At 40.6% G+C, this 26,273-nt stretch overlaps 1 protein-coding gene across 2 annotated transcripts in view; it reads left to right on the top strand.

Moving 5' to 3' along the window:
- PLA1A (phospholipase A1 member A) overlaps positions 1 to 26,273 on the top strand; it is a 51,889-nt gene that overhangs the window by 10,468 nt on the left and 15,148 nt on the right. The window contains exons 4-8 of one of the 2 annotated variants that reach the window (XM_039366632.1): positions 2,029 to 2,137; positions 4,582 to 4,719; positions 5,960 to 6,049; positions 9,886 to 10,053; positions 12,890 to 12,979. In XM_039366632.1, the coding sequence (XP_039222566.1) occupies positions 2,029 to 2,137; positions 4,582 to 4,719; positions 5,960 to 6,049; positions 9,886 to 10,053; positions 12,890 to 12,979 (595 nt within the window). The remainder of the gene's footprint in view (positions 1 to 2,028; positions 2,138 to 4,581; positions 4,720 to 5,959; positions 6,050 to 9,885; positions 10,054 to 12,889; positions 12,980 to 26,273) is intronic. The other variant, XM_039366633.1, reaches the window with a different exon arrangement.

Raw genomic sequence — 26,273 nt, forward strand, 5'->3', positions numbered from 1 at the left:
GGAAATCTGAAACCACCCCCAAAAAAACCCCACCCCCAGACAGCCTTTTCCTGTTCTTTCTGAGCGTGAGGATTTGATCCCCTGAGAAGCCGCTGCCACTACTGCCTAACCATCCACTGAAGGAGCTTGGGAGGATCAGAGCCCCAGGACCTTTGCTGCCTTGGGCTGCCTGGATTTGGGAATGGCTTGTGCAGTGCAGAGACCTCTTCCCTGGGCCTTGCAGTGGCTCTTCCTGGCTGCCCTGGTAGTCCCCTGTGATGGGGGAGGGGGGCAGCGAGAGGAGGGATTGCTGCCTGCTATGGGGACTTTGACCTGTACTTCATTTTGGACAAGTAGCCAGGCATCGTGGCAGCTATGCAGGATGAGGCTGGGCTGCGCGGAGCACTTCATTTCAGGAAGAGGTGCAGCAACCCTGGCAGTTTTTCAAAACTCCGCAACTGTTTATTCCCTTTGCTTTGGATGCCCAATTTGGACAAAAAATGCCTGGCGGATGCCGTGTTCCTCTTTGCTCTGCCCATTTCCAAAGCCTTAGTAAATCTCTCACTCAGCTTTCCTCATGGGAAGCAATTCCCACAGAGCAACCATTTAAGACAGGGGTGGGGAACCTTGGCTCTTTTATGACTCGTGGACTCCAACTCCCAGAATTCCTGAGCCAACCATACTGAAGGGAAGGGGAGAGGTTTTTAAGCTGAGACATACTGGCTCAGGAATTCTGGGAGAGAGCCTTCAGGTCCTCAAAGGCCTTCTGACAGACTAGAGTCCACGCCAGTGGTTGACTGGGGCAAGGCTTGCCCTTGTGTGTCTCGTGCAGAGCAGGTCCGTTAGGGGTAGGGCCACTGTAGCAAACGAGGGGATGAACTGCTGGTAGAAATTTGCAAATCCCAGGAAGCTCTGCAGCTGACGGCGGGTTCATGGTACCTGCCACTCTAACATGGCCCTGACCTCAGCAGGCTGCATTACAAAGGGATAGCATCAAGATCTCAAGAAGTTAGAATATCACTCTGTATTGTATTAGAGGCCACATTTGGAATACTGCATTTAGTTTTGGACATCATGATACAAAAAAGATGCTGAAGCCCTAGAAAGAATGACAAAGCCCAACAAAGATGATAAGGGATATGGAGCCATATGATGAACAGCTAAGGGAATTAGGTATGTTTGGCCTAATGAAGAGAAGCTTAGAGGGGAGTCGTGATAGCAGTCTTCCAATACTTAAGGGCAGTCACAGACATGAGGGGTTCGACTTATTCTCCAAAGGAAGGTAGGTCAAGACACAATGCGTAGAAACCTATCAGAGAAAAATTCAACTGGGGCAGAATTTCTTGTCAGTGAGAGCAATTAATCTATGGAACTACTTGTTTCTGGGAATTGTGGGTGCTTCATCATTGGAGGTTTTCAAGAAAAGATTGGACAACCATTTGTCTGGGATGGAATAAGAACTCCTGCCTCAGGGAGAGGGTTGGACTAGAAGATCTCCAAGGTCCCTTCCAGCCTTATGAGTCTATGATTCTATATCCTCTGGAACCTACATGTACACAAAAGTAGCACCTGCATTACCTTGTGATTATGTGATTGTGAAAAGACACACTTTGTTTAAAGAAATGCAGACAGGTATCACATATACCTTTTTACCTTCAAATGATACATATTTTAAAAAATAATATTTCTGCAACCATGTTTCTGATTATTGCCTTGCAGATTAGCCCTGTCCAGATTCCCTTTGTCATACTACATATATGAACTACCCTTACTTCCTCTGTATTTTGTCTATTCTCTAATGCTGTTCATAATAAAATTTAAAAAGTATTGCTGCAACTAACAAAGTCTTATTGCAATAAAGTATATGTGAAACTCTTAACTCTTTTAGAGTTACCTTCATTTTGCTTTTTTTTTTTTGCCATCTAAGCAAAATAGTCCAGAGAAAAACATGAACCAATTGGTTAGATTGTTGGGGAAATTATCTGTATGTTTTGAGGGCATTTAGAAGAAAAATTTGAAGTCCTAATTATTATTTTTCCCAATCTTCAGGCTGTGGGGGTGCCAGAATCATCCATCCATCTTATTGGGGTGAGCCTTGGAGCACACGTTGGGGGCCTGGTGGGCCAATTCTATGAAGGCCACCTTGGAAGAATTACTGGTAAGGAAAGCAGCAAGGTGAATATATGTTAGTATGGTTTATGCCATTTTTCTTAATAATTGATATTTGAAGAGAGCTTACTTTAGCTCTTAACTAATTATATTTTGGGGCGCAATGGTTCAGTGGTTAAAGATAGTGAGATTGCCAGCTGGTAAGCTGATAGCCTGGGTTTGAAATATGAGCACTGCGTGACAGAATGAGCTCCTGTTACTTGTCCCAGCTCCTGCCCACCTAGCAATTCGGAAGCATGCAAATGTGAGTAGATAAATAGGTACCGTTCCGGTGGGAAGGTAACAGCATTCTGTGTGCCTCGGCATACAATCATGCTGGCCACATGATCATGGAAATATCATTGGACTATGCTGTCTCCCTTGAGTAAGAAACAGATGACCACCACCCTTTAAGGTCAGACACAACTGGAAAGGGGAAACCTTTATCTTTAATTATATTTTATTAATATTTTATTGCTAACATATTATTTCTCTTTTAGTATTGTAAAGTCTGCACTTAAAAGTTTTTATGCATTTTATCCATCTATTTCTTTAGTTCTTTTTCATTGTTCTTAATTTCTTGGTATTTTATTATTTTAGCTTTGTATAAAGATTGGTCAGTACCTGTAATAAACCTGAACTGAATTGAGCATATGCTTACAGTAGCAAAACGTAACACATTTTTCTTATAACGTAATTTATATAAAATTAAAAATTATAATCCTGTGATAAGTAAGGGAATGGGTGAGCCTTTGGCTATGGTACTTTGAAGAAACAAGAATGTCCAAACATTAGGCCAATGTGAAGCCACAAGATCTGCATTGCCAAAACTGTGATGTAATATATCTTTAAATTTGTTACATGTTTTATTTTGTTCTTACATATCTAAAACCCTTATGGATTTGGTATCCTCCTTCGTGAGAGTTTGATGAGTAGTATATTGTCCTATTTTTCACTTTTCCAACTTTGTAGAAGTGTAGCGTTACCGCCTCAGAGGCCGCCAAAAACCAGGCACTCCCAGCCCCAGCCCCCTTTGTCAAGCCCTGCAGTAGTGTTCTCTAGGGATTGATAAGATGTCTCTTCCAGCCGGAGCCCATGCAGAATTAGTAGGTAGCAGGCTCTTGTCGTCAAGGAGGGGCTTCCAGAAATGGAAATAACCAGTCACGATAGTCAATGCTATGATGATATCCAACAGCCCAAGGACGGTATAGCAGCAGGAATAAAAGATTCCTCAGCAATCGTTGAGAGTCAAGTGGGATGGAGGAAAACCCCGGTTCCAGACGGTAGTAGAAACAACAACAGTCAGTGTGCTGTAGCAATAGCTCGTCCCCCAGGGCAACTCCCCCATAATGTCTAAAACCTGTACCAGCAGCAATAGTCACAGTCCAAATAGCCTCCAGGCTTTGCAGCAACAATAGCCACCACCAGTCTCTCCTCTCCTTCTGTTGCTTCTTCTTCAGTCAGGTTTCAGCATCAAACCCCCCCCCCCTTTATCTTTATTGTTAAAATCTGAGGATAGGAGCCTCAGCTAGCTCCTTTCTACACACTCTCTCTCTCTTGCCTCCGTTTGAGATATCCTCCTTACGAAGGAAGCAATAAAACTCCACTCTCCCTCCCTCTAGCCTCTGTTTAAAATATCTTCTTTATGAAGAAAAACATAATTAATGTCATATAGATTTTATTCCTTTTAGATTTCTCAATAAATTGTGCCATCTTGCTCTATAGCTTTGATCAACCTTCTGTTAGGCTATCTTGCTGACAAAACAACTGGTTGGTTTTGCAAAAGATTTAAGCAGTTCCCAATAATTATAAATATAGAGGTTTAGCCATAGTATCGAATAAAAGTCCTATAAATAAGGGACATATATTTTTTTACTATTTTATTCAAAGAAATGTTTTCATTGTGATTTGGGTTGTTTCCTAATCCCATCTCTCAAACCTTTTTTCAAACAAAATAATAGTAATAGCAACACAGAAAGGATTATGATGACTGAAGAATTTAGTATTGTTTTTGTTTCTTATGAAAAATGCCATAAGTTCAATTTATTTTATTTATTTATTTATTTATTTTATGAGACTTATATACCGCTTTAAGTGCAAGCACTCTCTAAGCGGTGTACACCAGTAAGCAATGTATATATATATTTACATTGCCCCCAACAATCTGGGTCCTCATTTTACCTACCTCGGAAGGATGGAAGGTTGAGTCAACCTTGAGCCGGTGAGATTTGAACCGCTGACCTGCTGAACACACTCAGCTAAAGTGGCCTGCAGTACTGCACTCTAACTGCTGCGCCACCTCTAACAACTGTTTCAACAGTTCAGGCTCTGTCTTCTGAATCACAAATGATCCATTTCAGGTGACCTTGTACCACACAATCACTTGCTGTCCTCCAAATTCACCAAATGAAAAGTGTAACTGGTTGCCACTTATTGTTCATCATCATATTTCAGCTCTGGATCCAGCGGGGCCAAAATACACCAGAGCCAGCCCTGAGGACCGTCTGGATCCTGGGGATGCTCTCTTTGTAGAAGCCATTCACACAGATTCGGATAGTAAGCTAATGACCTGCTTTCCAATTATATTTCAGGGTGTGTTTTTTTAAAGACAGTAACATTTCAGGTGTATTCATTTCTAAAATTGTTTTTGTATCCTTCTTGAAAATCATTGTTTACTATTAGCTTCTACTTTTTAAGATGGGGTAATAATTGTAGATAATAGGTGCTGTTTCTGTGTCATAGCTATACTATTTCATCTTAGTTCTTCTGATGGGTTGACTTTGGATTTATGGACCAACAATTCCAGGGTACTACTATACTACCTTGTGCTCTGAATGGGGTTGAAGTCTCTCTCTCAGAAGTGGTTTGCAATCTAGGTTTCCTCCTGTTCATGCTTAAGAAGCATTTGGTTTTGTGGCCCAAAGGTTTTTTTTGTAAAATTACATTTTGGGTGTTAATTATGATCATTCCAGAATTGGGAATTCTTGCTCATAGTCATGCCCTAGTCACCTCCTGCTTAGATTATTGTCAATGCTGTACAAATGGGCTACCTGGAAAAACATTTGAAATATAAAGCTGGTATAAAATGCAGCAGGCTGGGCTGTGATGGGGTATCTTGTTACACAGGGGTGACCCAATCCTTTGGAATTGCACTGGTTCCCAATCAGCTTCTGGGCCTTTAAGGATTCAGATATTCTTTTCTATGCATCTGCTCATCTAATCAAATCAAAGAGTATCAAACATCTTCTAAGCCCCATCTGTCTAGGGATGCTATCTGATAGGACCTTGGAAACAAACATTCTCAGCAGTGGCCCCTAATTTTAGAACATCCTCCATATAGAAATCCACTCTATTCTTTGTCTCTTGGATTTCAGGAGAACAGTTATGACCCTGCTATTCCATCTATCCAAGGAGCAATGTATTTTGCAATTGTTGGGGTGATCCAGCACACAAATGATTTGGATCCCCTCCCCCCTTGCCCCCGTTACTGTGAAGCTATTTGGATTTTTTGCCTTTTTAAAAACTTCAGTCTTTCAAAGTTCAAACTTCTTCATAATGAATTTTACAATTTGCAATTAATCAGTAATTGTAATACTTTGCACAGCTCAAATGCATGCATATTTTGTGTGTTTCAACAGTTAGCTTTCTTTTATTTGCTTGGCCAGTAATTGGAACAGAATTAGATGAAATATTCTGGGGGAAAAAAATCTTGTGGAAAGATCTGTTTCATGCCTCTATGTATCTACATATGTGTGATCAGTGCTTCCAGCTGCAGCTTTGCTCTAGATACTTGCATCATTTTAAAATAAATTCTAACACAGTTTTTTTTTAGATTTTGGTATCCGAATACCCGTGGGGCACATTGATTACTATCTTAATGGAGGGAAAGATCAGCCTGGATGTCCCCGTTTCATCTTATATGGTAATAATGGTTCTTGGATGATTATTTGAAGCTTCTTTTCTGTCAAAGCAATGTAGCTTGCACAGATACAGTAGATATAATCTCATGAGGGATATCTGTATCAATAAATGGGAATTAACAGGAGGTTTCAGAGGAGTTCAGTAAGGGATTTTAAGGGGAAGTCTCTGATAAATTTTCCCTTTGAGGGTCTTTTCCACTTTCTATTAAACCACAGCACAAACTGAGCAGGTAGCAGTCTCTTTTTTTTCTGTGGAGTTCCTATGTCTATGACAGAGGCCCCCAACCTTTGGGGCACCAGGGACTGGTTCTGTGGAGAAAGAGTTTTCTGCAGACCAGAGGGGACATGGTTTCGCATGCTCCCTACATCCAGTGGATGGGGCTTCACTTGTTTGAGCGGCCCAGTTGCTGGTATGCTGCGGCCCAGTGCCAGTCCACGGGCTGGGGGTTGGGGACCCCTGGTCTATGAGGTGCTATTAAGTAGTTTACAAAAGTTAAAATAGCTTTTTCTCCTTTCTTCTAATACTATTCAAGGACAGTCTCAAATTATATACAATTTGTCACTCATTATTTTGGAACAAATACAGAAGGCTGTAGTAACTGCAGAGGCAATAGAAGCAGTCAGGGTAGTTATCAGCATTGGGGATATTAAAGGTCAGGCTGCTACAATTCTCTATTGACTCAAGGATAAGTGGTGAGCAGCAGTGGGAAAAGGCCCTTAATTAAGAATTTGTACTTAAATTTGGAAAACTGAGAGCCTAAGAAGGGATAAAGAAAATGCTTTTCTAATGATTTTAGCCTAATAAGATAATGCCAGCATTGTAGTCGTGGCCTGCAATGTTTGTGGCTTGGCCAGCTAGCTGAAAAAAATCTGATATTTATTTGTAGAAAATGCAAGAGCATTTGGACAGTGGACATTTGAACTGGACATAAGCTCAAATGGAGGCTATTGTGGGAAGTCCCCCCCCAAGAAAGAAATATTTTTGGAAAATTTTAAAAGGCAGAATATATTTCCCTAAAGGATTTTAAAAGCAGAAACCAACCCTGCCCCCAAGTCTCTCTGTCCCAAACAGAAACCAAATCTGTAGAATAGCAGATGTGATAATCTTGTGAGAAAGATTGGAGTCAAGAAACTGGGATTAGGAAGAAAGATCCCTAGAATCAACCATTCCTCACACCAAAAATCTAAGAGTCATCAGCCACAGCCCCAGGGAAGCAGGATTGATCTTTGGGACATAATAGGATTAACCCACCACCATCAGAATACCAGAAAGTCACACTCAGACTTAGGTCAAAGTTCATGCCACAGGAACAGCTCCAAACAAAAGGCTCAAGAAAGTATAAAAACCCACTCCCTACATGTGCTCTCTCTCTTTTCTTCCAGAGCCATTTTTCTGTTTGGCTCTCCTTTTCAATAAACTGCAACCTTCTTTCTAAAGCAGTCACCATGTTGTTTATTCTTGACTTGGACTGAACTATGATGAAGACTTTTCCTTCAACAATGTGGCACTCCAGATGGGACTCCAAGCTAACCTCTCCAATGGGCTGAGACTGGTAAGCCCCATGTTGCTGGCAGCAGACCCCTTATGTCTGTGGATGGGTTTCCCAGGCCCTACCCATGTGGAGCCAGGGTAGTAAAGGGAGTTTTGGGTTTGAGCTCAAGGGCTGCTTTGGAAAGAAGGTGAAGGTGAATACCTCTAAATTTTAACTTTAAAACCCAGGGGAGTGAGGGAAATGTGTATATGTCTCTCTGTGTGTGAGTGAGAAGACCCTTTTCCCAATCACAGTTGGATTTTGCTTCCTCCAGCCTTTCCTAACCGCAGAAAGGATCTGTTCAAGTGGCAGACCATGGAAAGCATGGGGGTTTGGCCAGAGTGTTAGGGAAAAGGGAGAGGCTGTGTGAAAATGGAATGGAATGAATGAATGAGAGAATTGGATTTGGGCAACTAGTTGGTAAAGTCCTGTAAGCAAAGCCCCAAGTTAGGAAATTAAGCCCTGGGCTAGGAGGGATCTATACCTCTCAGAAGCAAGCAGAGGTCCTCCCGAACTTTAGTGAGTCTGAAAACTGAAGACAGGAAGAGGAAAAGGCCAGGGAAGGAGGTGCACATATTCACTGCGGGAAGCAGCTGGAGTCCTCCCAGACCCCTTTTTGGTCTGAAAACTGACAGTGGAGTTCCCTTGGAGGGGGGTCCATACTCTGTAAAAGGAAGCAGAATCCCCCCCAGACTCTTTTTGGTTTGAAAACTGTAGACTGGGAGAGGGGCTTCACTAGGAACCCCAAAATTTGCCAGGACCCAGCAGAGACAAAGTGAATCCTTATATCGGGAATAGGGAAACATGGGAAGCTCTAGCTTGAGGGTCATGCTAGGCTCCCCAATGGAAAACTTGCTTGAGGGCTGGGATGGGAATCAGCTACCCATTCAGGCAGGTATGAAAAAGAGATAGGTAGAAAAACTATTTTAAAAAAGACTTTGCTCAGGGCTTTGCTAAGAAACCAATTTGGCTAAATAAAGGTACTCAAGGGGAAAATAAAAAATAGTGATTCTCTCTCTCTCTCTCTCTCTCTCTCTCTCTCTCTCTCTCTCTCTCTCTCTCTCTCTCTCTCTCTCCAACCACACGGTATGTTTAAGATTTGTGCTTTCCTTAATTTGAGTTAACTGAGATTTATGGTGAGAATGACTAGGATATGTAAAACTAAGATTTCTGTTTCCCTTTTCTGTTCTCTTTTCATTGTCTTTGTGTATATATGTGTGTCAAAGTCTTTGTGTGTGAGGCAAATGTGACTGTTAATTGTCTCTAATCCAAAGAGAAAAGAATTTTAAAATTCTGCTTAAAATAAGCCACCAAAAGGAAAATACCCTCACTCTGTTTGTCTGGCCAACAAACAGAGTGAAGAAAAATGTATTTGTTTGTTTTTTCTTTCTTCTCCCTTTCTCTCTCTGTACTCTTAAGAACAGCTCAAAGTTACCAGGAGGGAATGTTTTAAGTTCACCTGCTGGAAAAGTTTCACCCTTTCATTTACTGTATGTGTTGTAAATGGATTTTATCTGTCTATCCTTTTCCTGAAACATGACCAGCATTTTTCAAGTTGTAGGTCCTTAAGTTCTAACATGTTGCAAATGTTCAGTTCAGAAGTGAGACCTTTCATTTATGTTCTTTTACCAGAATCCAGCTTTCTTTTGTCCTCATCTGTGATTTCCTCATTTTGTTTGCCTATCTTTCTTTAACCACCACGGTATTAATGCTTTTTCAAACTCTGTCTGCAAGCTAAACCCCCCCCCCCCATTCTACTTCCCCTTTTCTTATCCTCTGTTTTCCATGCCTTTGTCTGCCTCTCCTGGAAAAGGGGGAAGGGGATCTTGTTCTCAGGTCTTTCAGCCCTACACATTTCATCCAATTTGGACCATTTTTTAAGAAAAGATTCCTATACATTTCCACAGAGGACTATTTGATGTACTGGTTTAGGCATCAGGCCAGAAACTCTGAGAACATAAGGCACATAACCAGCTGGGTGATTTTGGGTCAGTCATTCTCTCTAAAAAGCAGGCAACCCATTTTGGAAAAAAAAACACCTTGCCATGAAAACTCCAGGAATTAGTCCAAGGAGTTGCAAGCCGTCACCAATAACCCACCTTCCCCATTGCCAGACCATTTCCCCCTTTTTATTACTTTTCAATTGTTATGCCAATTAACTTATTTTTTTAAAAAAATAGCAAAACTGTAATCAGATTTATATTTTGATGGCCAACAAAAAAATTAAAAATAATGAGACATGGCATCATCCACCAAGATGATGACTGATACGCAGTTTCATATGCTCCGTCTCTTTCCCTTTCCAGGCTACCAGTACCTGATCTGTGACCATATGAGAGCTGTGCATTTCTACATCAGTGTCTTGAAAGATTCCTGTCCAATGATGGCTTTCCCTTGCTCCAGTTATAAGAATTTCTTAGCTGGTCACTGTTTAGATTGCTTCGATCCTTTCTTGCTCTCCTGTCCCACATTAGGTATGTTACTTCTCCAGTGATCTCAAAATCTAAACTTTGAAAATTTGGAATGTGAATGGAGTCAGGATATGGCAGGCCTTCCATCTTCAGTGAGAAATGTGTTTCCCATTAAATGATAAATGAAATCAAAGTCTCTGTTGAGGACATAATATTTTATTGAAAATTCTGTCAAAGTTGAAACTTGCATACCCCAAATCTGAACAATTCTAAAATGTAAGTTGTTGAAACATTTGATTCCAACTCCGCAGCAGAGTTTGCTGTTTACTTTCCAAGTATGTACACAGTAAATCAGACTGTAGCAGTAATAAAGCCATTTTGTTCCCATTCCCTCATTTATTTTTTAAAAAAAGGAATAGGAAAAAGAAAGAATGAACTATCCATACTTACATGGGGGGGGGAGGGAGAAGAGTAGGAACCTATTTTCATATTGAAGAACTCAGTCCAATCCTAAGATTCAAAACAGATTCCTAGAGTTTTTCTACCGTACCAAATTTTGGAATAGAGGTTTTGCTATGACAACAGAAAAAGCTGCAAAGACAACAATGAATTGTTCCCACTCTCTTATCTATCCGCTGCCTGTGTTTAATGGCATGAAAGTTACACATTAAGTCTGCAGAAAACATGGACTGGAACTGAGACGAGGATAATGTAGATGGCAATTAAAATAGGGTAGTTATGCTGCCTATTGTGTTTAAAAAATGAGTATATCTTCTAAGACCTTGACTTACTTGCACAGAACTCCAATACTACAAATATGCTAAAGCAGCATATATTTTTTTCCAACTTTCTCCCCATGACATTGCCTTCATCTCAGAGGTGTATACTGTATAGGCATGATAAAAAAGAATAAGAGATCAGCTACAAGGCTGTGATTGAAGCTTTACCCATTTTAATGTGCAATACACCTAAAAATCAGATAGAGCTTTGATTACAAAATCATGGCCACCATCTCGATTTTTTAAATTATACTCTGTGGATATCCCTGCTGTATCTCATTCATAGCCCATACAAGAGTGGTTTAAGTTGTCATGTGCTATTTCAGTGTTAAAATAGTGTTCCCCTGCTATCTGACAGCTTCAAGGTGCTTCTAAATATCAAGACTTTGTCATTCATTATCTTAAAAGGAAGATAGGAGACTGACAGAGACTGAAAACAGAGGAAATGGAAGGAGGATAAAGATAAGCAATAAGAACAACATTTTATATGAGAAAGCAGATTTCATGCCAATATAAGTATCTGCCAGTCAAGGATGGGTGAAGAGCACTTAAACTCAGCACCAAGGAAAGTGATACTTACTTTACAGTAGCAGACTTTAGGTTTCTAGTAAAAATCAAAATAGATCTTACAAACTGGGTCTTAGTTGAGGTTCCAACTTTAAGCATAACTTAAGAAAAACTTCTTCAGTGCTCTTTTTTTTTTCAAATTAAGAGTGCGGTTGTAAAAAGAAAACTTGTAGAAACATACTGTTCCCCATTTTGACCCTTAACATTCCCAATTTAACATTCCCAACCCTTTTTCAGATTTGACGGGGGGGGGGAGTTAAAAGGTAGAAATGGAAATTATCTAGTTTACAAAAGAGTCTGCTCCCATTGTCATAATTAACTCTCTCATTTCTGAAACTGTCTCCCTGAGATTGGTCCCTGCTGTTTTCTAGTGATTTCACCACATCCTCAAATAGCTTCCTGAAAGGCCTAGGCCCTTAGACCCTGCATTTTGACTCACAGCACACAGGATATTGCTTGCCCCTACTGGAAGAGAAATATCCTATGTGTGAATTCTTCTAAGAGTCAATGCTATAACTCAGGGCTTTTCAACCTTCTCACCCATTGTACCACTTTTAAGATATGGCAACATCCGAGTACTACCAGTGGCCTAGCAAGGTGTCAAAAACTTGATGATCAAAAAAAAAAAAAAAGGAAAAAAGTGATAAATTACAGGTAGTCCTCGACTTACAACAGTTCGCTTAATGACTGTTCAAAGTTACAATGGCACTGAAAAAGTGCCCCCCAAGCCACAGCCAAGCAAGACACCTGCCTGCCCGCCCGGCGGCGCTCTTCCTCCTGTCCAATGTTTTCATTGTTGTGAGCATTTCTGTTGAGGATTGGCAGCGGGGGTGGGGTGGGGGTGTTTGGTTCCCCCCCCATCTGCTGGGTGGTTGCAGCAGGTTTTGGTCACTTCACATGACCCTGGGACACTGTGACCATCATAAATATGAATCAGTTGCCAAGCATCTGAATGTAAATCATAAGACCCTGGAGATGCTGCAACATTCCAGCTGATTGGCGCTTCTTCTGGGCTCAGCAGAAGTGCCAGGATTAGTGCTGCTTTCCAGCTGATTGGTGTTTCTTCAGGGCTCAGCAGAAGCACCAGGATCAGCATCGAGCTCCAGTTGGAGCCTGGCACTGATCCTGGCGCTTCCGCTGAGCCCTGACAGCCCTGCAGCTCCACCCATCTCTCACTCAGGCTTGTGCAGTGCTGCCACCAGTTCAGCTCCTTACCCTCCCCTGCTACCACTTTTCTAGGATGGTCACGTACCATCTGCCAGGTGCCAATGTACCACAGGTGGTACCCGTACCACTGGTTGAAAAGCCCTGCTATAGCTGGTATAATTAATGGATAGGAGGAAAAGGATACAGATGCTGCCTTTACCTTGCACACTTTGAATTTCACCTGATTCAAACATTTAAGTTTTCCCTCTTCAAACCTAATTTTATTATTTAAATGAAAAGTGAGACCTACAAAATCTCATATTCAATACCCAGTACTAACGGCATGTTCACTTTTTACTTATGCACCATGAAATTCAGTTTTCTTCTGTATTATAATATTAATTTAGGACTTTTGGATAATGGAGGACTCAACATGAAAACATTGCCTAGAGAGGTTAAAGTTTACTTGGCCACAGCTGCATCAGCACCATACTGTGGTGAGTAACAGAAAATTGAAAACTTTCTTCGTAATATCAGAGGACAATAATTTAGAATTCAGAACCAAAGATACTGATAGCTTTCAAATGTAAAATGAATACATAGTATGGATAATCTTCTTCTTGATTTTGTAGTTAAAGTTCTGCTTTAAAGCTCCTTACTGAGATTGAATTGTTTATATCTATCTCTACTAGAAAAGATCTAAGTACCTAGAACAGAACAGAACAGAATAGAGCTGGAAGGAACCTTGGAGGTCTTCTAATCCAGCCACCTGCTCAAGCAGGAGAACCTATACCATTTCAGACAAGTGGCTGTCTAATCTATTCTTAAAAACATCAAGTGATGAAGCATGCATGGTTTCTGAAGGCAAGCTGTTCCACTGGTTAATTGTCCTCACTGTTAGGAAGTTTCTCCCTAATTCTAGGTTGCTTCTCTCTTTGTTCAGTTTCCAAATGTTGTTTCTTGTCCTGCTTTCTGGTGCTTTGGAGAATAATTTGACCCCCTCTTCTCTGTGGCAGCCCCTCAAATATTGGAATACTGCTATCATGTTACCCCTAGTCCTTCTCTTCTCTAGACTAGCCAAACCCAAATCCTGCAACCATTCTTCATATGTTTTAGTCTCCAGGCCTTTGATCATCTTAGTCTCAACATCCTTTTTTGTAGCATGGTGACCAAAATTAGTTGCAGTATTCCAGGTGTGGTCTTACTAAGGTTTTATAAAGTGGTACTAATACTTCATGTGATTTTGATTCTATGCCTCTGTTTATACAACCCAGGATAGTATTAGCTTTTTTGGCTGCTACCACATGCTGCTGGCTCATATTTAAGTGATCATATACTGTACTAGGACTCCAAGGTCCCTGTCACAGTTACAGTTTTTCAGCCAAATCTCACCTAGTCCATACTTATACCTTTGGTTTTTCCTGCCTAAATGTAAATCTTTGCTTTTCTCCATATTAAAATTCATTTTGTTGGATAGGGCCAATTGTTCAAGTCTGTCAAGATCTTTGGGGATCCTGAACTTGTCTTCTGGTGTGTTGGGTATTCCTGCCAACTTAGTGTCATCTGCAGATTTAATGAGTTCCCCTTCAACATTTCTTTTCTCCTGGTCTGAGAATAACAATATACCATTGAACTCAGGATTTTTCAAGAATAGGAAAAAGGAGAAAGAGACAGCATGTTCACACGGCAGCACAGAATTCTTCCAAGCCACTGAAACAGCAGAAAATCGAAGATGTGACTCATTGGAATGGGATTTACAAACCAAACTTGAAAGCAAACAACATTATAGAACTTTCTGTTCTCTCACAGAAATTATCTCCCCTCCTTGGAACTCAGCACCCACTTTCCTTGCACAGGATGGGATAGTAACAAATTTATAAAGGGAGAATGCCATAGATCTCCTTTTCAGACAATGTTTGCTTACAGCTCAAATTGTAAATTCAATGCTTTTATCAACTGTCACAAATAAGGTTGACTGCTTGAAAGAGTCTTTTGCAAAGTTTATTACAAGTCACCCAAACATTGCAGAAGGACCCAGGAGGACATCTAATGATAGACATGAGATGACTAATACAGAAATGGAAACTAGAACAGATCCTTCTCTCCCTTCTAAAAACGTGAGAGGAAAGAATACCTACAAAGAAAACAACACTCAATCAGATAGTTCAAGAGGTGACCATTATAACTTCAGTTTGCAGACCAACCAGGTTACCTTGCAAATTTACAACAACAGAAGGAATAGAGGGCACTGGAGTGATAGACAAGCTGTTAGTCTGTCTCTGAGCCAGCTGCTCCGCTACAAGTACACTATGATAGATTTACTACACACAGAATGGTTGCCAGCAAGAAGGCAATATATGCAAATTTTGTTATCTTTCAAGCAGTCCATAATTCCTTCAATGCTTTTTAGAATGAAGCCCTTCCTGAGCAGTTTTTCAATATTTCCAATACATGTCTTCTGCTCAGAGAAAGTGTGCCCACTCCTGGATCATTCAAGTAAAGCAATAGTTCCCTATTGCTTTACTTGAATGTAAAGCAATAGGGAACTATTGCTTTACATTCAAGCAGCAACAGACCTCATACTGATAAGCTTGAAGCAGTGGCAGCTGAATCAACCTTGAGAAAGCAGAGAAGTGATCCACAAACTGAGTTATCCACAGTTACTGCATCTGCTGAGAACATGCCAGAAGAAATGTTGATAGACTTTATCGGTGTATTGCCAGAATCTGAGCAAGCTAATAATACTCAGAGACTGGACGATTTAAAAAAAGCATTGACATAAACTCAATCTACAGCAAAGCCTCTATTTAATTTGGCTTCACCAAATGCTCAGATTTGTGGCAATATAGTTATCCAACCACTTACAGTTTCTTCAATTGTAAAAAAAAGTATTGTTACTCAGGCTGACAGTGGGGTAAGTATACTGACTTACTCAGACCCTGATAAACAGCAAAAAAAACCTGTTCCAGCATTCAGCACCCTCTAAGCATGCAGACTCTAAGGATACTATCCATCTTCCACCTTCACTTGAGTCAAAAGTGCCTTTAATATTCCCTCACAAGATGAACCCCCAACTGCACCCCCCAAAAATGGACATAAATCTATATGAGTTCTAGATGGGGATTCTGCTGAGAAAGGTGAAGACTCTCTGCTCCAGAGGCAGAGACAGAGGCATGCTTCCTTCCCCACATAAATGATGGGGCTCAATTTGCTGTTATAGATGATGTCCCCATAGTCTCGCACAACTTGCCTAATTCTTGGTTAAATGCATCAAATAACAATTATTATTATTACTGTCTTCCAACGAGTGCTCCTACTGAGAACATGAACTGATTATACAAAGGCCAGTGCAAGAAAAATACTTTAAACATCATGTCATGGAACGTAGCTGGGTAATATCGATTTAGAGGCCTTAATTACTCTGATCCTCTGATAGATAAGGATATTATATTAGTGCAAGAGACTTGGACTGTTGATGATCTCCTGCTTAATGGCTGTCATTCATATAAGGTAGAAGCAAGGCCAGGTAGAGGCCCAGGGAGACTGAAAGGAGGGCTGGATATATTTATTTCTAGCAACTTGAGAGCAGAGCCCACACATCACCCCTTTAAAACATACAGCTATGGCCCTTCTTCTCAAGTTGGACTCGGTCTTGCTTTTAATAATTAATGTTTATCTCCCTCCTTCACTAAGAAAAGCTGAAACCACTGCTGTATGGCTGGAGTTGGAACACTATGTTAATAAACAAGTCATGGAACACCCAAATGCCAGGGTCCTACTAGGGGGAGATTGTAATGCTAGATTGGGACCAGATGATTATACGTTATTTATGAAATATAATCAGTACCCACCATCAGAGGTTCCTATACAAACCAGCATCTCCTTCATACGACTCTCATTAGAGCTAATTATGCTGGCCTCTGTCTTGCAAAGTTGGCTAATAAATTTACCTTTTTCATATCTAATGGCTCATGGGCTGGCGACTACCCTGGTGAGTTTACATTTATGACAGGGACCAAACTAGCACCACCATATCTTAACTTCTATGGAGTTACTACATTATATAGAAAATTTTGAAGTTCTGCCATACCTAGAAAGTGATCATCTACCACTGTGTATACACATGAAGCCCTTTATCTGGCAGATACCTTCCAAGGACCGTTTTATCCCTGCAATCTCTACAGCAGGCCTAACAAGATGTCAGGTAAAATGGACCCAACAACTTGATCAGAAGGTGAGGAGAGCCCTAACAGAGGATAATTTTCAAAAATATCCGTACAGACTTTATATCAACGAACCTGACTCAAGACTTATTAGAACTATATAAAAGCTTAGTTTATGAGCTACAACCATTACTAGCACATGACCAAAATTTCTCAGTTAAGAGGCCCTGCATTGCCTCCAAATGATGGTTTGATAAAGATTGTGTAGAAGTCAAGAAAGCTCTTACCATGGCATACAAGGAGTACAAAAGTGAGAATGGATATGACAGTAAAGCAATTCTTAAACAGTTACTCACACTCCAAAAACAATTTAAGCAATTGTTTGCACTCAAGAAGAGACAAGACACAAGGTCTTCCTGGGAACAGCTCATTGTGGCAGCAAAGCAAAAGAACTCTTCTTTATTCTGGCATCTAATAGCTTGCTACTCTGAAAGAATCTATACCCCATTATACTGCCATATATCTCCTAGAACTTGAACTTGAACTTCACTTTCAGAGAATGTATGAAGACCCATCCAGCAAGAGTACAAGATATACAATGAAGGATTTACCTGAATGAGCTCCAGTTTCAGAGTCTGAAATTAAATCCCTCATTGGCCAACTCAGGATCAGAAAGTTTCCAGGAGCTGACTTCATTTTGGCTGAATTACTAAAGAACAACATGAAGTGGTGGATACCCATCCTGGCAGCGCTATTCACCTATATTGACCCAGTGGCCATGTCCCAGAGGCTTGGGGCTTGGCAACTGTGGCCCCAATTTATAAAAAGGGAAAGAGAGATGACCCTACCAATTACAGACCAATATGTCTGCTAAATATAATCAGGAAACTCTATTCCAAACACCTCCAAGATAAATTAAAGAAATGGCTGGATCTTGAGAAACTGATTGTTGAAGAACAAGCCGGGTTTAGAGAAGGGAAAGGCACCATAGATCAGTGCTTAGTTATTCAACATTTGATTGAAAAATATGTATCAAATAGAACTGTATCATTATACACCACCTTTATAGATCTCAAGACAGCTTTTAATACGGTTACAAGGACTAAGCCACAGGTTGGCAACCTGCGGCTCCGGAGCCACATGTGGCTCTTTGAGCCTTCCCCTGTGGCTCCCAGACTCATCCGCCATTTGGAGAGAGGGGGGGGCACTTGTCTTCCCTTCCCTTCTCTCTCTGTCTCTCTGTCTCTCTCTCTCTCTGTGTGTGTGTGTGTGTGTGTGCGTGTGCGTGTAAAAGAGAGTAGACTCACGGTGTTCTCCGACAAGCTGAAAAGCTTACTGGCGGGGCTCCTGCCTTTGCTGCATCTCTGCAGGAAGCAGGAAGGGCAGGAGAGAGCTAGCTAGCCCAGCTATGCTGACTCAGGAATTCTGGGAGTTGAAGTCCATGAGTCATAAAAGAGCCAAGGTTGCCTTGTTGGAGAACAGCTTGTTGGAGAACAGCTTGAAGCCAGCTTGCCAGGTGAGCAGAAGATCGGAGAGAGGGAGAGACAGAGAGAGGGGGGAGAAAAGAGAGAGAGAGGAAGAGGAAATAGAGAGACAGAGACCCTTTTGACACCTAAAATGAAGATAACACTGCATATATCCTTTTTTACCTTTAACTTACACACACACACACACACACACACACAAACATTATATATATATACATATATACATATATATACATATATATACAAATATATATACAAATATATATACAAATATATATTTCAAAACAAATATAACCCCCCCAAACACATCTTAGATCTGACCAACCACTGCCTATCCAACACATACTTCATCTATAACGGACAAAAATACAAACAAACAGAAGGAGCACCCATGGGATCACCCCTCTCACCTGTCATTGCCAACCTGTACATGGAACACTTTGAAACCCAAGCTCTAGAAAAATCGGATCACAAACCCAAACTCTGGCTCAGATATGTAGACGACACCTTCATAATCTGGCCACATGGGAAAGAAAAACTGGAAAACTTCCTCACACACCTCAACAGCCTACACCCCAAAATACAGTTCACCATGGAAACAGAAGCTAACAACCAACTTCCCTTCCTGGATGTCTTAGTCTACAAGAAATCCAATGGCTCCCTAGGACACACCATCTACCAGAAGAAAACACACACAAACCGCTATCTGCACGCTCTCTCACACCACCACCCAGCACAGATCAACTCTGTAGCCAAGACACTCATCTCCAGAACAAAACGCTTAGCTGACGAACAACACCTAAAACCCGAACTACACACTCTCACCAATGTACTAACATCCAATGGATTCCATAGAAATAAGATTACAAACCTAATCCAAAAAGAAACCCCCACCAAAATCCAAGACAAAGAACAAGAAAACGGCAAAGCCCTCCTCCCATACATAAAAGGCACCACAGACAGAATCAGTAAGATCCTTCATAAACACAACATCAAAACAGCATTCTGCACAAACAGAAAAATATCCACCATCCTTAGAAACCCCAAAGATAAAATTGAATTAGAAAATCAAGGAGTATACGAAATCCCATGCACCACTTGTCCCACCACATACATCGGACAAACCAACAGAAGAATAGTGCACGCATTGAAGAACATAAGAACTCAGTCAAAAAAGAGGAACCAACATCTTCCCTGGTCCAACACCTTAAAGCCACAGGACATGAAATTGACTTTAAAAATACCAGAACCATTGTCCAAAAGTGAACATTTTAAATAACAGAATAATCGAGAAGCCATCGAGATAGAAAACGCCCACACAGCATGAACAAGCGAGATGATACCTCCCGCCTACCAGCCATTTGGAAACCTGCCCTTATTGACAAACGACTCCCTAACCCCAAAATATTAAACCCCTCTGCAACTCAGACTAACCTGAGCACAACCAAACAGAACACTCCCCCAGCCAATCAGAGCACAGCCAAGCCCCTAACCATTCAGAACACACCTCCACCCAATCAGAACACAGCCAAGCTCCCATCCAATCAGTTCATACCCTCACTGGCAGTTAAAAGGAAGAAACAGCTAAAACCACACATTGCTGCTCAAAGCAAGACGCTAAAAACACCAGCCTGAAGATGACGAATGTGACTTCGTCGAAACGTTGCCAAGACAACTATTCCAATTTTACGCGGAGAAAACCCGAACAACCAAGACCTATATACAATACACGCGAAAACACTCCAGAAAACATTATATACATTATACATATATCAATATATAATCATATATATATATATAGTATATATATATATACATAACATACATACATACATAACATACATACATACATACATACATACATACATACATATATATATATATATATATATATATATATATATCTTTGGTTATTCGGGTTTTCTCCCGCGTCAAATTGGAAGTGTCTTGGCGACATTTCGACGAAGTCTCATTCATCATCTTCACAGGCTGGTTTTTTGGGCTTCGTGCTTCTAGGAGCAATGGAGAGGCACCTAGAAGCACCTCGTGCTCCTAGAAGCATGAAGCCGAAAACACCAGCCTGAAGATGACGAATGAGACTTCGTTGAAACGTCGCCAAGACACTTCCAATTTGATGCAGGAGAAAACCCAAATAACCAAAGACCTACATACAAACACCTGCGAAAACCTCAGAAAACACACACACAGAGATATATATATATTATATTATATACAGACACACCTATAATAAAGGTAAAAAAGGATTTATGCTGTGTTATCTTCATTTTAGATATCAAAAGGGTTTTGCGGCTCCCAGTGCTTTGTTTTTGGGGGGAAATGGGTCCAAGTTGCTCTTTGAGTGTTTTGGGTTGCCTACCCCTGGACTAAGCTATGGGAGAAGCTGGAAGCTGCTTCAATTGATCACAGGCTTCTCCATCTGTTACGTGCCTTAAATACTAAAACACCCCTCAAGGTGAGGTGCAACATGGAAGGGTCCCTCTCAAGGTCAGTTGAAACTCAAAAGGGGGTTAAACAGGGGTGCATTTTGGCCCCCAATCTTTTCAATTTTTATACAAATAACATGGTAGAATGGTCAAATAAACCAAATTACCACCCCAAAAAAATAAGTGATTGAAGCATTACTCTGATGCTTTATGCAAATGATGCTGTGATCCTCTCCAGGACTCCAGTTGGCCTTAAAAGAGCCTTGTGAGCCTTTGTCCAGTATTGCAATTAAAATAAACTGGACATAAATTATGAGAAAACAAAGTTTATGGCTTTTGCAAAAAGGCCAAAACTGTACTCATGGTATTTAAATAGCCATAAAATAGGGCACCTTTAAGTACATAGGAGTGGTCATCCGTGCCACTGGCTCACAAAAAGCACATGGAGAATATGCAACTGCCTCTAGCCAATAATCAGCGAACGCAATCCTTAAATTTTTCTGCACAAAGGGAGGACACTATGTTCCAGCCACAATTAAGCTCTTTCTAGCCAAGTCGCTAGCACAGTTTCTCTACGGGACCTAGCTCAGATCCTCAGCTTCGTGTTTCACACCATTGGAAAGAGTTCAATCCAGATTTATTAGAACAATTTTCCAGATGCTACGTTGTGTCTCAAATGCACTTCTGTGCCTGGAGACAGGATTGATAAAAGCTGAAGCAAGAATCTGTATAGCTTCCTTAAATATCTGGCTAAGACTTAATTTCTCTCTGCAAGGCCTTGCTCCATTAATACATCAAGACAAATTCTCCTCTTCATGGATCAAGGCAGTCAAGTTCAACCTTGCCAAACTAGGCTTCTCTTCAGCCTCAATATTCAAATTGGACTACGACCAAACAAAACAAACCTTGCGACAAAGGATAGAGGACATATAGAGGCAAGCAGACTTAGTTAAAGCTCCACTGTTTCTGGCTCCAGACTCTATTAGATATGTTGCTACACTTGCCAGTTATCTTAGCCAGTTGGAGTCAGTAAGCCACCAGAAAGAATTTTCACTCGCATGATGCCATGCATTTCCATCAGCTGTCCTGTACGGCAAGTATAAAAAGACACCACTGACTGAAAGACTCTGCTTCTCTGGCTCAGGAGAGGTGGAGACCATTGGACACTCCTTTGATGTTCCTTCTGTGGAGTTATTTGGAAAAATCATATCCTCTCCATAATCGATAGGTATCCTGGTTGTTCGGAAAGCATCTATCTCCAGTGGCTGTTTAAGGATGAGCAGGCAGTGATCATGGCGCAGGTAGCTAGATTCTGTGCAGCAGCACTGGGGATTTACCAGAAACATATATAAATATTTTTAGATCTTTTAATTTTATTATGTGTTTTTATGCATCATTAGGCCATACTCAATGTATTTTTATTGTCACGTCAGTATGATTAAGTTTTCTGAAGGTAACTAGGTTTTGTTATACTGTCTGTAAAATTAGGCAGACTTAAGTTACCCATTGATTATATCATTAATTGTAATATATTGCTATGCCTTCTTTTGTTCGGTTCTGTTTAGTTTTGTTTTATTTGAACATTTAATTTTTTGTGTTGGCCCATGGCTGTAATAATAAACATCAATAAAGGACAATAAAGACTTCCCCTTCTATTCCCTCATCTAAGTAATTTATGAAGTTATTGAAGAGTACTGAGCTAAGACGGAACATTGTGGTATCCCATTGCTTACTTCCTTCCGTGTGGATGTAGTACCATTAAGGACTACTTGTTGAGTACAGTTTGTCAGCCAGCTACAATTCATCCAGTGGTAAAATCTAGTCCACATTTTTCTAACTTACCAAAAAATAGGTTGTGGTCTACTTTGTTGAATGCCTTACTGAAATCCAAGTATATTATGTCCACAGCATTTTGCTGGTCTACTAATTTAGTCACTTTATCAAAGAATGAAATAAGATTGGTTTGACATGATCTGTTTTTAACAAACCCGTGCTGGCTACTAGTCATAACTTTATTTGGTTCTAGATGTTCACAGATCTGTTTTTTAAATTATTTTTTCCAGTATCTTCCCAGGTGTTGATGTCAGGTTGATTGATCTGTAGTTTCCTGGGTCTGTTTTTTTTCCTTTCTTGAAGATGGAAACCACATCAGCTCTTTTCCAACCCTCTGGTAGTTTCCCAGTGCTCCAAGATTTTTTAAAGATATGATACAATGGTTCTGAGATAACATCTGCCAGCTGCTTCTGAATTCTGAGATGTAATCTGTCAGGTCCCGGTGATTTGTATTCATCAAGATTAAATAGGTAGTCTCTTACCATTTTGTTGCTTATTTTAATTTTTATTTCTACCAATTTTTTTGGTAAGTTGGGCTACGGTTTCTTTTTGCATGAAGACTGATGCAAAGAATTAGTTAAGCAGCTGTTTTTTCCCTACTGCCTGTTACTTCCTTGCCATCTTTCTCTTTAGTGGACCAATGGTTTCCTTGTCTTTTTTCTTGTTATTAATATGTTGAAAGAAACTTTTTTTATTATCTTTGATTTTTGCTGCAAATCTTTGTTCATTTTGAGCCTTTGCTTTCCTGACTTCATCGTTGCAGGTTCTAGCTATCTGGGGATATTCCGTCTTAGTTATGTGTCTCTCTTTCCATTTTTTGTACTTGTCCTTTTTGTCTTTTGGTTTATCAGAGAGATCTTTGTGTAACCATGCTGGTTTCTTCTTAAATTTCTTGTTTTTCTTTTTCAGTGATATTGTGCTGGACTGGGCTTTTATGATCTCATTTTTCAGAGTTTCCCACATTTCTTGAGTTGTTTTCCCCTTTAGGATTTTCATCCATGAAATCTTTCCTAGGTTGTCTCTGAGTTTGTTAAAATCAGTTCTTTTAAAATTTAAGACACTGGTTGGATTATTTTCTATTGCTTGTGTTTGCATTATATTGAATTCCAGTATGATGTGGTCACTTTCCCCCAAGGTTCCGGCAACTTCAACTCTATCACTTCTTCTCTATTAGTAAGAATTAGGTCCAGTATAGCTTCACTTCTAGTTTCCTCCTCTACCTTTAGGATGACAAAATTGTCGGCTAGGTTGGTTAGGAATCTGTTTGATCTCTTGCTCACTGCAGAGTTTGTCTTCCAGTTGGATCAGGGTAGTTAAAGTTTCCCAATACTGTTGTGGTATGCTTCCTACCAGTGCTTTTTTTTCTAAAAAAAAAAAAAAAAGGTGCCGGAACTCACACACATCATACACTCCTTGCCTACCCCACAAGGTTCCATCCAAAAAAGTCTGCTGATGGCTGATTCTGTTCCTCTGAGAATAGAATTTCCTATCACTAACACTCGCCTTCCTTTTGGGGGGGTGCAGTCTGGGTGCTTTTCTGTTTATCACAGATGTATTTAATGGTTTTATTTTTTTAGGGAGTTTTGATGATGTCTCTTTTCTAAGTGTCTGCATATTTTCTTTAAGGGGGAGGTTGTGGGTCTGCATATTTTCATCCGGGGGAGAAATAAATTGTTCAGTTTTAATGGGGCTGTTTCTGGATGGGTTAGATTGGGCAGTAGGGGTTTGATAGATGTATGCTGCTTTTTTCTTTGATTATTGTGTTTCCTTCTATGTATGGCATACCTCCATTTGTCTTCCTCCAAGGATTTATCTGCAGGGTCATTATTTGGTTTGATTTGGGTAAAGCTTTCTTGGGTAGGTTGGAGTTTGGCTAGAGTTGCCTCTAAGACCCACCCTACTTTACATCTTAAGAAGACAGAACTCTTGGAATATCTATTCCAACAGGCATTTTTATTAAGAGAAGATGGTTGCAGGCGTCCTAGACAGGATCTGAGGGACCAACCCCTACCATTCAAGGTTTTAAGTATGGTCAGTTCTCTTGGTGAAATCAACATTCAGTCCCTTTGAAGTTTTAATGAAGGAAGTGAAAGCCATAAAACCCCTTTGCTCATCCGCCTTCTCCTTCATAGTATGACAGAATCCAGAGAGGGCAGAAATGGGGTTTTCCATAGTCGATAACTAGAAATGAAATATAATTGAATTCTGACATCCTGCCCCCTTAAAAATAAGGGAGATCCACCTGAAAAGAAAACAAAACAGGTATAAAAGTTAGTCTAGCTTGTTAGGATACTCTGTATGCAACTTCTTTAATAGCTTTGGGGCTCTGACATGACGTTTATGGACCCACTTGTTTTGTGAGGCAGGGAGGTGTTTCCATGCTACTAGGTACTGAGTTGCTCCATGATATCTCCTAGAATCTAGGATTTCCTTTATCTCGAAGTGTTGTTCGCCCTCCACCATGATTGGAAGTGGTGGTGGGGGGATTTTTGGCCATAAAGGTGACTGATGCTCTCTTTTCAGCAAACTGCAATGAAAAATTGGGTGCATTTGCCTGAGATTTTTGGGTAATTCTAATTGTACTGTTACTGAGTTTATGATTCTTTTAATTGGAAAAGGCCCTATATATTTTGGTCCAAGTTTTTTACAGGGTTGTAGGGATTTTAGGTATTTTGTAGATAAGTACACCATTTCTCCTATAATGAATGGTGTAGGCTCAACCCTTTTTTTTATTGGCTTGTGCTTTATATGCCTGCCTAGCTTCATCTAGTGCTGTTCTAACTATTGGCGAGGGTGTTTTGTAATTGTTCCATCCATTCTTTCAGTGATGAGATCACCGGTTTGTTTGGGGTTAGTTCTGGCATGGGTTGAAACTTTGACCAGTAGCTATTTGAAAAGGAGTGTAACCTGTGCTGGAGTGGACGGCATTATTGTAGGCAACTTCTGCGAAAGGGAGTAGGTCCGTCCAATCGGACTACTGGAAATTAAGAAAGCATCTTAAATATTGCTCAAGTACTGAGTGACAACGTTCTGTTTGTCCATCCCCTTGTAGATGATAGCTAGATGTCAGTCCCTGAGTGGTCCCTAAGAGGGATAAAAATTCCTTCCAAAATGCAGACGTAAATTGCACTCCCCTATCAGATATGATGCCTTGGAGTGCTCCATGCAATCTGTAAATATGCTGGATAAAATGTTCCGCTAAGTCTTTTGCAGTGGGAATCTTTTAGCAAGGGATAAAGTGCACCTGCTTGGAAAACAAGTCTGTGACCATCCAGACAACAGTATTCCCATTGCTTTCTGGTAATTCCACTATAAAATCCATGGCTATTTTCCTCAAGGGGGCTGAGGGATTTGCCACTGTTTGTAACAATCCGGGCAATTTCCCTTACAACCTCTTTGCAGTTGCACACTTTGGGCAGCTGGCCACGTAACTTTCTATGTCCTTTTTTATGGATGGCTACCAAAATTGCCATTTAATTAAGTGTAATGTTTTTACATATCCAAAATGCCATGCTGATTTTGTGTTGTGGCAAAGCTGGGTTGTTGGTATATGTAACTTTTCCCCCACCCAAGGCAGCCCCTCTCTCATTGTGCACGTTTTTATTTTTCTGGAACCATTCATCTGTTTCTAAACTTTTCCGGAATTCAATTCCGGTTTGACTGCCCAGCTGTGGTTTCAATTTAGCTTGGGCTCTGGTGGTTACTGGCGCTGGCAGTTGTGATTCTACCATCATCAGTTTAGAGTCAATGGCTCGCGTGCTGTTATATTGGGGCATGCGAGATAATGCATCTGCCAGGAAGTTCCTTCCCCCCAGCAAATGCTTGAGCGTAAAGTGGAATTGGTGAAAATGCTAGGACCAGCGG

The sequence above is a fragment of the Crotalus tigris genome, unplaced genomic scaffold (genome assembly GCF_016545835.1).
Source record: "Crotalus tigris isolate CLP2741 ecotype Arizona unplaced genomic scaffold, ASM1654583v1 scf7180000020347.5012614909:4044961, whole genome shotgun sequence".
NCBI lineage: Eukaryota > Metazoa > Chordata > Lepidosauria > Squamata > Viperidae > Crotalus > Crotalus tigris.